At 36.8% G+C, this 12,836-nt stretch overlaps 1 protein-coding gene across 12 annotated transcripts in view; it reads right to left on the bottom strand.

The window, feature by feature from the left end:
• The window catches only part of MRRF (mitochondrial ribosome recycling factor), a 72,168-nt gene that overhangs the window by 59,068 nt on the left and 264 nt on the right, over positions 1–12,836 (bottom strand). For 8 of the 12 annotated variants that reach the window (XM_086683925.1, XM_086683924.1, XM_086683926.1 and 5 more), the window contains exon 2: positions 8,015–8,235. In XM_086683925.1, the coding sequence (XP_086540051.1) occupies positions 8,015–8,235 (221 nt within the window). Of the gene's footprint in view, positions 1–8,014; positions 8,236–9,322; positions 9,478–12,115; positions 12,502–12,592; positions 12,739–12,836 lie in introns of those variants that run through there. The other 4 variants (XM_086683929.1, XM_086683930.1, XM_086683932.1 and 1 more) reach the window with 4 other exon arrangements.

Raw genomic sequence — 12,836 nt, 5'->3', positions numbered from 1 at the left:
ACTAGTGAAGGTACAGGCTTTATAATGAAACACCCCAGGTGAAAATCCTGGCTATCACGCATATGAGTTTTATGACTTTGAGCAATTACTCTGCTCTTCTGAGTATCAGGTTCCTTCCCTATAAAACAGGGATAATATCTATATTGCCAGGTTGCTATGATACAAATTAAGTAATTCAAACACCTATAACAGCACTATCCACATGGCATGCACTCCATAAATAAATTAATTCCTTATTTTTTAGAAAAATAAACAGAAGATGAGAAAGGTAAAGTGACTTGCCTAATGTCACCAGATCATGAAATAGTATAGCCAAGATTTGGTCTCAGATCTGCCTAATTTTAACCTACAAACTTTCCATTAGATTGTCTCTATACAATCTAATTGGAGACACAGGAAATACATTAATTCATTTTAAAACAAATGCTAAGACAAGGATATGCAAAGTATCTGATAGCTGGTAGAGACAAAAGGAACAACAGTAGTTACAGACATTAAATACCACCAGTGGTGATAATAATGACTCATATTTCAGAAAAATCAACAGCAATGGGAACTGAATAAAATTCTATTTTATGCCTAAGCCACCATGGTGATTTTTCATTTACATTCTATGTATATAGATCACTCCCACAAGTATACAAATATTCCTGCATTTCTTCGTGGGAGGTGGGTCAAGGGAAAAAAAAAAGAAAAATATTAAGTACTACTACTATCCACTTATTTGCTAACAATTCAAGTATTTATTGAGATTCATTCACAACAAATTTTATTAAACATCTACAGAGAGCTAACTCCTGTGGTATTTGTACAGCATATTATAATTTGCAATGCAATTTAAAGTACATTCTTCTATTAGATAATCAAAGCAGCTCTTGGAAGTAGGAAGAACAGATATTATTACTGTTCCCATTGTAGAGGGAGATGAGATGAGATGAGAAATCTATAGCACAAGTCATTTAAATGTGTTCCCCAAAGTACCAACCAGTAAGCAGCAGAGTGATTTTTAAAAAAATATTTATTGGCTTGTGTCACCACCGTTCTTGAAACCTTATTGCCCTTAAGTTAACAGAATAATGGCTTAGTATTTTTGGAACTAATGAAAGATGACAATCTTCAGATTCAGAAACACAAGTTCCAAACAGGATACTAAAAGTAAATTCATACCTAGACATCCTGTGAATGCAGAAAATTAAGGACAAAGAGATCTTGAAAAGAGCCCAAGATAAAAGAAAAATTATCTAAAAAGGATCCAAATTTACAGTAACAGCAGACTTTCCAAGAGCAACAACAGGAGCTAGAAATGATGGAGACAGTATCTTCAATTTTAGATTTTCTAAACTAAGAATGTATGTTAAAATTTTTAAGTGGGAGCCTGGGTGGCTCAGTCTGTTAAGCGTCTGATTTTTGGCTCAGGGCATGATCTCATAGTTCCTAAGTTTGAGCCCCGAGTCAGGCTCTGTGCTGACAGCTCAGAGCCTGGAGCCTACTTCGGATTCTGTGTCTTCCTCTCTCTCTCTCTGCCCTTCCCCTGCTCACACTCTCTCTCTCTCTCTCTCTCTCTCAAAACAAAAAGAAAAAAATTAAGTTATGCCCATCAATATGAGGATAGATAATATGAATGAAATAGTATACAGTCATGAGAAAGAAAGATCTACAACTACACAGAATAAATCTCACAATCATAACGTTGAGCAAAGAGGCTAGACGCTAGAATACAGAGTGTGCAGCACAAAAGCCAGATACAGGAATATAGAGACAAACGTAATCCTGCCACTAGAAGTCAGAATACAGGGGCGCTCAGTCGGTAAGCGTCCAATTTCAGCTCAGGTCATGATCTGGCAGTCTGTGTGTTCGAGCCTCACGTCGGGCTCTGCGCTGACAGCTCGGAGCCTGGAGCCTGCTTTGGATTCTGTGTCTCCTTCTCTCTCTGCTCCTCCCCCACTCACACTCTGTCTCTCTCTCAAAAATAAACATTAAAAAAAATTAAAAAAAAAACAAAAGAAGTCAGGATATAGTTACCTACAAGGAGTAGGAGGAGGTAAATTACTAGAAGGGAGCATAAAGGGGACTTCTGACATGCTAGGAATTTCTGGTTTTTGATCTAGGTGCTGATTACACAAGTGTTTTCAGTTTGTGAAAATGACCAAGCTGTTTCTTATGATAACTGCACTTTTCTATCGGTGCCTTTCAATTTCTATAAAAAGTTAAAAAAAAAGAAATTAAGGGTAACTACCAAAACAATAAGAAATAAAATGTATAACTTCCAAATTAGCAGAGATGAGAAAACAGAAATAAAAAAAAATTTGGCTAATTCAATAGAAAGGAGGAGAAAAACAAAGAAAACTATGATAAAGTAAAAAATAAAATGGTAGATATACAAATACTCAGTAATCACAATAAATATACACAGACGAAGAATTTGACTTAAAAGTTTGAGACTCTCAGGATGCCTGAGTGGCTCAGTCAGTTAAGCATCCAAGTCCTAATTTCAGCTCAAGTCACGATCTCACAGTCATGAGATCGAGCTCCCATGTCAGGGTTCTCACTGAGTGTGGAGCCTGCTTGGGATTCTCTCTCTCCCTCTTCTCTCTCTGCTCCTCCCCACCTTGCACGTGCTTTCTCTCTCTCTCTCTCTTGAAAATAAATAAACATTAGAAAACTCCATCTATTTCAAAAACAAAAGTTACAGATTCTCAGTAAGATATTTTTAAATCTAGTCATATACAACACATAAGAGGTTTTGCAAAAACATAAGATTACAGAAAGTTTAATGTACATGAATGGAAAAATAACCCTGGAAAATATTAAACAAAAGAAGGCTGATAGTTATATCAACATCTAAAAATAGATTTTAAGACAAAATGCATTTTTAGAAAAAATGAAGGCCACTTCATAATGACAATAGAAACAATTCACCAGAAAGATACTCCCCTTCTGAGCTTAAATACACCACATAATGTAGCATCAAGATCAATGGAATTAAAAGGAGAAACTGATGAATCTACAATCATACAAAGACATTCAAAATACCTTCCTTCATAACTGATAAATTGAGCAAATAAAAAAAATAGAAAATTTGATCAATACAATTAACCAACTCAATCTAATGGTCATATACACAATCTTGCATCCAGCAGTAAGAGAATACATATTCTTCTCAAGCATATTTGGACTTGTATACAAAATGATCTTGTTCTATCCCTCAAAACAAATCTCAATAAATATCAAAGAAACTTCATCATATAGGACATAGTCTCTGATCACAGTGGGATCAAGCTAACTCTCCAAAAAACATGTTTGAAAAATTTTAAACACTTCAAAATAAGTCATGAACTAATGGAAAACACATAATGAAAATTTTAAGTGTTTTAAAATAATAATAATACTGTATATCTAAAACTTCTTTGAGCCACCTGACATATTTACATAGAAGTTTATAGCTTTATACACTTATAGGAAAAGAACAAAGGTTGAAAATTAATGAACTGTCCAGTTCAAAGGATAGAAAAAGAAAGACAGGGGAGAAAATAAACAATAAAGGGCAGAAATCAATAAAACCAAAAATGACAAATCAACAAAATTAAAATCTCTTTCTTAAAAGGCTTATGAAACCAAAAAACTTCTTTCAAGAATAACTGAGGAAAAAAAGGAAGTAGACAAATCAATTAATATTAAGAAAGAAAAGGAGAAGACAGTTACCAAAACATTAGAGATTTTAATAATTTTGAGAGACTATTATGGACAACTCTATGCCAACAACTTTGAAAACGTGGAAATAATAAAAAATTTCCTAAAAATACATAATTTACTAAAATTAACTGAAGAAAAAAGAGAACATCTAAATAGCATCATAATCATTAAAGAAACTGAATCTATGATTTAAAGCCTGCCCACACACAATACCAGGTTCAGGTGATTTCATAGGCATGTTCTAAGAATCATGTAAGGAACTGATTAATCCTGGTCTTACACAGACCATCCCACTGAGAGAGAGACAGAAAGACAAAGATGAACTCCCAGCTCACATCATGAGACTAATATAGTCTTGATACCAAAACCAGACAAGGAAATGCTAGAAAGTTATACCCATCAATATCAGAGACTTACATTAAGGCTAACCTCACATAAAGGTATAGACTCAAAAATCCTAAATTAATATTAGCAAACCAAATCCAACAACATACATACAAATTATGTATCAAGCAGTGTACAAACAAATTATATATCAAGAGGAGCAAGCAGGGCTCATACCAAAAATGCAAAAGTGGTTTAACAGCAGAAAAAGCTACTGATGTTGAGTCACCCCATTAATAGATTAAAAAAGTAAAAAAAAAAAAAAAAAAAAAAAAGACGATCGTCTCAATAAATGCACTAAGAGCATTTGATAAAAACTTAACACCCATTCAAAACAAAAATTCTTAACAAAATAGGGACAGAAGATATTTGCTTAAAAGAGAAACTACTGAAAAATAAAGCAAACATAATTCTTGATGTTAACATATGAGAAGTGTTCCTTAACAAGTCAGAAATATAACAAGGATGCCTACTATCATCAGTCACGTTTATTCAAATTATATTAGAGTTCCTAGCCAATGCAGTTAGAAAGAGAGAAGGGAGGGAGGAAGAAAGGGTATATGGATTAGAAAGGGAAAAACAGAGCTACCATCATTTACGGGTATCACAATTACCTGGAAAATTCAAAAGAATATACAAATAATAGATCTAATAAAAGAGTTCAAAGTTGCAAGATATCACATGAGTGTATAATAACCAAAAGTGTTCCTATTCACCAGCAACCAAACAGCACGAATGATCTTTAAAAAAGATATGAATTTAAAAAAACAAATCTTCCATAAAATAACACAATAGATCCACTCATGACCTTAAGGTAGGGTCATTTTTCTTAAACTGAAAAAAAAAAAAAAAAAAAAGCATTATCCATAAAGGAAAAGATTAATAAATTGACTACCTGAAAATTAAGAACTTCTGTTCATCAAAAGACACAATTAAATGTAAGTGATGAATCACTGAATTCTACTCCTGACACCAACATTACACTATGTTAACTAACTCGAATTTAAATAAAAACTTGAAACAAAACACCACTAAAAGACTGAAATGGAAAGCACATCAGCAATACGTACATATGACATAAGTCTTATCTTTAGAATATACTGAAACTCCTACCAATTGACTTTTTTTTAACGGGCAAAAGACTGGAAAGAGGATATACAAAGAGCCAAAAAACAAATGTAAAGGTGCTCGCCATCATCACCCATCAAGAAATGACAAATTAAAACCACAATGAGATAAAACCACACACCCATCAGAATGGCTAGAAATAAAAAGACAGTGTACTGAGCACTCGTGAGTACGTGGAACAAAGAGAAAGCTAAAACTTTTTGGTAGGAGTGTAAACTGGCACAACTCTTCTGGAAAACTGTATGTACTGAAAGGGAACATACACATCCTCGGAAGACTCGACCATCCCACCTCTTGGTATATGTACACCAACAGGAAGGTATATATATATATATGGGCACCAAAATCCATGTACATGCACATTCACAGTAGCATTATTTACTTCCAGTTCAAAACTGGAAGCAGCCCAAATGTCCATCAACTGGACAAGCATACACAAGTTGTGGCATAAGCATTCACTAGGATACCATAAATAAAAACGCACAGACAACTACTACATGCAACAACATAGACAAATCTCACAAACAGATTGTTACCGCAGGAAGCCAGGCACAAAAGAAGCTACAGTGAGCTCAAAAAGGGAAAACCTAATCTATAGTGCTAAAGTCCCAAAATGGGTTATCTTTTAAAGGGTGACAACCGAAAGGGACGGGCAGGAAGCTTCCAGAGTACGAGTGATGTTCTATATCTTGACGTGGGTGACGGTTACAAGGCTGTGTTCACTTTGTGAGAATTCTCTGAACTGTAACCACTTACAATGAATGTATGTACTATTCTGCATATATGTTATAACCCCAAAATTTATTTAATAAAAAATATGTATGTGACCAAAACGACAATACCCAGAAATAAAGCTGATCAAAGAAATGTATAAAATCTTTATGGAGAAAAACTAACAATATGATTATAAATTTCACATACAGGAGTGAAAGGCCAGAAAAGTGTGTATGTATAGTAAGGGGAAAGATTTTTACCACTAGGTTCAAGGCTTTACGACAGTGATTCAGGTAGCAAGAAATTTAGAACAGGAAGAGATAAGTAATTCAACAAAATCAACTAAAATCAACAAAAAACTTGACATGCGACAGAGGAGGCATTACAAATCTGGGAGTAAAGAAGGGGCTAATCAATAAGTGATGTTGACACAACATATGACCCATTTCAAAAAAGAAACTTAAAACTAGATTCCCAGCCTCACAACACCTTCAAAAATAAATTCCATATGGACTCAAAACCCACGAAAAGTAAAAAACTTTAAAATATTTAGAAGAAAATACAGAAGAATATGACTCTAGGTAGGTAAGGATTTGTTACAGAAGACACAAAAAGTACAAATGATAAAGGAAAGGACGAAAAAAATAGGACCACATTAAAACTTATGGTCAACAAAAGATACGATTAAGTAAAAGGCAAAGCAGACAACTACAGCACAATCAACAAACGACTCTCATTCCTAATACAGAAGGAATCCAACAAATTTCAAAGAAAAAGTGAAACAACCGACTTTTTAAAGAGGCAATCAGAAGAGCTAAAAACTGAGCAGCCAAGTAAATATGAAAAGCTGCTTACACGCTATAGCTAATGCGTGCATCAGGAGGCTCCCCCCATTCCCAGTTCTGCCACTATCTAGATGTGACCATGGACAAACATCTTACATAGGTACCTCGATCTCCTCGTTTGCAAATGGTGAGATTTGGGCTTCACCAGATAATTATAAAAATGTCTTCACTAGATAATAATAATTCTTTCAGTAGATAACTATAAAGGTCAAATTATTAAATACGTGAATTTGTGAAATTTAAAAAAAATCAGTGCAACACACAGATGAAAAGTCGTTACCATTATCACTAGTAACAATATAAATCTTCTAACTATTAATGCTCTTTCAGCAATTTGTTAATTTTCCTATTAATAGCAAAGGGAGGGTTCATATGAAACCATAAAAGGAAAGTCAGCGGAAAAAATATTCAGCAGCACGTTTCCAACACCATCCTTGGGAATGGACTCCCTGACCCACCCCTGCAAATAGCACGTGTGCTTTGAGGTGTGCTGAGGAGTGCTTTCTGCACTCCTTATTCATTCAACAACATTTTTTGATACATACTATGTGTCAGGACCTGTTAGGTACTAAATAAGGCACGGACCCTATTCTCATAGGGTCCAGCATAGAAGACACAGAACAAACAATAATTAATCTCACAATTAATTGATTAATTAACGGGTGCTGTGCTAAGGACGTCAAAGGTAAAATAACAGTGCACAAGAGTGCACGTAACAAGGGACCTGACCCAGTCTAAGGGGTCAGAGAGGACTTCCCTGAGGAAGCGACATTTAAGCTGAGACCTGCGGCATATCAAAGTCTCATTCTTGGATGACACAAACCATTAAGATCATCCATCTAAATCCATGGCTCTAATACCTCCTCACCCAACAAACTTCTGGTTTTAATTTCACTTCCAACAGAGGTCTTGCTTGTTATAAGGAGAAAATATGTTGATCTCTGCCACAGATATTCTGGTTGGCTTGGCACTTACATCTCTAATTCCAAAACTAAAACTAAAAGAAGGAAATGAGGTATATTCTGAGCAATGGTAACATAGAAGGCCACACGGTAATGAGCAAAGAGACCCTTGGTTCTAACACTGTCTCTGTCACTGTGGTATTTAAGCTGATCAACTGAACTATCTGAGACACCATCTCCACGTTCTTCCTCAAGGGGAGAAATTCAGTACATCTCTGAGATCCCTTCCAGCTACAATAGTTCAAGGGCTAAATGCAAGAAAAGGGCAAAGAGGTCATATAGCTCTACCTTTGGCTTTCTTGGTAGCGAAATAACGGATTGGTACAGCTGGTGAGGCCATGTATTGTCCATGGTCACTTTGTCTGCCACTCACTGTCTTCAGCGTCACTTCTGAAACAGGTCTGGTCAAGGCTGCAAAGGAGTTACAAAAGACAGGGTGGACCAAGCGGAAGCATCTTAATCCCAAGGCCATGCCGGAAGACAATCCTTGTGAACATTCACTATAAAGACTAAGACCAAAAAAAAAAAAAAAGAAAAGAAAAAAAAGGGAAAACAGATAGTATTACAACTTCAGAAAATAATTTGTACCAGTTATCAAGCAACAACTGCAAACTAAGCTATGTGCCAGGCAATTTAAATATATTACCTCCTCCCAACAGCCATACAAGGAAATATGATTAGCCCCATATTACAGAAAGATACTGAAGCTCACAGAGATTTAAGTAACTTGCCCACAGTCTGTAGGACTCCAAATCGCCAGGCTCTTTCCACTGTACCAAATGCCCCTTATAGTACACAGGAAACACAGAGTTAAGTAAATGTGCAGCAGCTGAAATCTTTAATGATGCTAATTAAACCCTTACATGAGAAAAGGCAAAAAAATCTTGATAAAGTTATACTCTAAAAAGGGAGGGCAGAGCACTGGAAGAGGACTTTAAACTAAATTTAAAAAACTCATTTCAACAGGCATAAAATGACTGGAAAATTCACACGACAGCATTTAATTAAAATTTTCTTTGGTTCCTTATGCGCTGATTACCAATTAGAATGCACTTTACTTTAATGTGAGTCTGAAGCACGGTTGAGGTTTGAGGTCTTCCATGTTACAGAACTAAAGCTCTGGAAAATGCCACCCTCCTCTGTGTTAACACAAGTTATACATTATACTTCTAAGGTCTCTGACCATGAAAAGATGCGGGAGTCTATAGCCAGCTTCTGCCAGGAATCTGGCTATCACTCAGTTAAAACCAAGAGCAATTAGCATCAAATACCTGGAAGTTACTATCTTTGAAAATCAGTCCTATACCTCATTAGAGAAAAAAAAAAAAAATCCCATCCTTAAATGTTAATGCAGCAGAACTGAATAAAAGCATGCACTTTGCAGCCAGGAAGACTGGGAATCTAATCCCAGCTCCACCACTGACTAAATGCCCCTGAACATCTCTGCACCTTCATTTCCTCAGCTGTGAAATGGGGATAATTATAGTTATTTCTTAGGCTCGGGAAGAATAAATGAGTTTATGCAGGTAAGATAATTGGCACAGTGCCCAGCTAATAGCAGGAGCCCCCAAAAGATTATCTGTTGACAGCTATCACCTTTCCTTTCAAAAAGACTTCTACACAACGGTCAGACACAACAAAGAATCCCGCGTGTCTTTACCAATGTATAAGATAGTCTAGTCAGTCAGATCTGGATGTAAATTCCAACTTTGGGCAATTCACTGCACCTATCTGGGCATCACTTTCTTCATCTGCAAAATGAGAAAAATAATCCTGATCTTAAAATGAGATAGTAAATGCATGTAAAACACCTAGCACAGTGCCCGGGATATAGTACCTACTTAATAAATGCTAGCTACCATTATTATTATTTCTTAAAAGAAAAGCGAGTAAATCAAAGGCAAATAATTTCTCCTGATGGAGTTTTTTTTTTTTTCTCTCCTGCTGGAATTTTTAATAGCAAGGGATGCTAGATGTCAGTGATTGACTGCATGAAATCAGTAAAAGCAAATCTAGATTTTAAAAAGTATCTTTCCTCTTCTTTAATTATTTTCAATAGCTACTATTAATTGAAGTCAGGCCTGGGCTGCTTGCTTTACCATGTCTAATCCTCCCAATAATGCCACAGAGAAAGTATAATAATCTCCATTTTACAGATGTAGAAACTGATGCTCAAAGAGACCATCGTTGTCCAAGGGCACGGAACTATTAGCTCTGCCTTATTTTGCCAAAACTGTTCACAAAATTTGGCTCTAAGTGAGGTTTCTATATCTAGGTTTTTCTAATATAGCCAATGCCTTACCCACACTTATATCCAAATATGGCTGTATAATAATGTGTTTTGTTGTTGTTGTTTTTTTTAATCTACAGGGTTTCAATCTGGCTGCTCCATTTAAGACAGGTTTCCTGGTGTTCCTGTTGCAGGTCATAATACCAATCCACAAAGCAACAGGAAATCAAAATGGGTTAGAAATAAACAACCTTTGACAGAAAGCGCAGCACCCAAAAGCAGACCCAGTACATGTGAACCGGAAGACAACTCTATAAATAAACCACATTGCTGAAATGTTTTAGGCGTAGATTTTAATTGCACAGAAGTCAGGAAATTTCAAAGTAGAGGTTCAATAAAGGCAGTCCCTTGGGGCCTTTACCTTAAGGACATGCATATTAACAGTTCAGCACAGAAGAGTTAGTCAAGGAAAGGAACTGTCACAGGAGCCCAGGTATTATCCGACAAAATTAACCTAAACTCAGAAAAAAATGTGAGAAAGTATTTGGGCTTTGGACACAGTCTTGAAATGGAATCCCACACTTAGGAGCTGTGTGACCTTGCATAGATCATTTAGCCTCTCTGAGCTACAGTTTCCACCCCATTTTTACTGCCGTGATATTACTGAGCCTTCAAAAAGATAATTGTAACAATAATAATGAAACAATTGCTAACATTTACAGAGTTACAACTATGTGCCAGAAACTATTCTAAACGCTGTATTGCATACATTAACTCATTTGAGCCTCATGATATCACTATGAAAAAAGGACTATTAGTATACCCATTCTATGGATGAAGAAACAAAGGCACAGATAACTTGCCCAAGATTAGATTTCAGGCAATCTAGCTCCAGAGTCTGTGCTCTTATCCAGTGTACTGTATACTATTACATATATGAAACACTCAGCAATTATTGACGTTATTATTGAAACTGTTGGGAGTATATTTTAAATCTATTTGAGGCACATACTATTTTTCCAAAGTTAAGGTTCTCAAAACTTGACTTTGTGTTTTCTATAGAAGGTGCATTTTAATTTTGTAAAGAACTAGATGAGGGACACAAAGGCCTAGCTTATCTATTGTCCCAGCAACTTCTCACAATCCAGCTGTATATTAGCTTATAATATGTACATTTTTATAAACACGGATGTGGGTCCTCATTGTATATAAAGTACTTTCACATGTATTATCTGATAACCAAATTCATAATTACCACCCACATTTTACAAATAAGCAAAATGATTTTTCATTTCCTTGAATATTCCTCCTGCTCCTGGGTCTTCAAACATAATGCTGAAGTTGAATCTGCTTGGAATGATCTTCCCCCACCTCTTTAATGAACTACCTCTCATTTTTCTTTCAGATTTCAGCTTAAGCATCACTTTCTCAGAGGATGCCTTTCTTGGCTGTCTCCTCCAGTCCAACTCGGTCAAATGTCCTGTAGCCCACTTTCATCAACACCCTATACTTTTTTCATAGCACTTAAACAGTATCAGCTAATATCTGTGTAGTTATTTGATCACTGCCTACATCCCTCCCTGAGACTATAACCACCACAAAGACTGATCTCTGGTTCTCTTGTTCACTGCTGTACCTCCAGCATAGCACAGCCCCTGAATACAGAAGACACTGAATATGAGTGATGAATACATACATGAATGAAAGTCCAGAAAGATTAAGTCCTTGCCCAAGGTCACAATTACGGTGCAAGATCTGGACTCTAAGCCTCAGATTGAAGGTCCTGGGCTCTACTTCCCAACAGTGCTTCGATCATCTCTTAGTCTCCCAGATTTTTCACATAGAGATAGTAGGGTATGCTCTCTAAATTCAGTGCCACACACAGGTATTTGCAGCAACTGACTACATAGTATCTGACTATTCACAGCATCATGACTACAGTATAGAATCATGTCCCTGATGTAACCAAAGGAGGATGACACACTTTAACAGGTAGAGAAAGAACTTTTGCCTAAGAGCTAGAAGGTACAGATCCCAATATTCCTATCTCATCACTCCCTGCCAACAATCCTCTTTAGATTCATAACCACCTGTATTACAAAAAGCATTTGTGGCAGCTCTCCAGTGACATGTGACTTGTACCAAACCACTTCTCCTACCTAGATTGTGTTTCGCCAACTGCAAAATGAAGGGTCAGTTCAGGTTTTCATTCTTTCGAACTATAAAGCTCTCCAAGATTCTGGAAAATGCAGTAGAGTGCGGCGAAAGGAAAAAAGGCACCAAACTTAGAGAAGACCTGGGAAAGAGTCCTGGTTCTAGCACTTCCTAGATATGTGACCTCAGATAGATCACACTCCCTGGACCTCAATCTCCTAGGTAAAATGTAGATGACAGTACTATTTGTCAGGGTTACCAGGACGATCGAATGAGGTAAGGGCTGCAGAAACACTTTGTAACTAGACAACGGCTACTGAAATGGCAACTGTTTGCTGAGGGAAGGCACAGAGTAATGGTTAAAAGTTAAGGTTTTGTAATTTAAGCTCCATCCCTCACCAGCCGCATGACCCTGATAAAGTTATTTCTCTGAGCTTCCATTTCTTCATCTTGGGGGGGGGGGGGAGGGTAATAATACCTACCCCCGTGGGATAGTTCTGAACACTAAATGTTCCTGCCAGATAGTGGGCTACAAAGGAGGGGATGCTATTGAATAAGCACCCTCCCCTCCGCATCCTCGAAGTTCGCAGCTGAGGGGACGAGCCCCGCCCCCACCCCACGAAAATCTCGCGGAAGCGACAGGTCCCGCCCCCAGTCTTAAAGGTCAAGCCGGATTCGAATGGAACCGGTCAGGGTACGGTGATCAGACTCCCTCAGCTTCCCCAG

This window comes from Puma concolor, chromosome D4 (assembly GCF_028749965.1).
Source record: "Puma concolor isolate L17-30 chromosome D4, mPumCon1.1.hap2, whole genome shotgun sequence".
NCBI classification, from domain to species: domain Eukaryota; kingdom Metazoa; phylum Chordata; class Mammalia; order Carnivora; family Felidae; genus Puma; species Puma concolor.
This window is presented reverse-complemented; position numbering and strand designations above follow the sequence as displayed.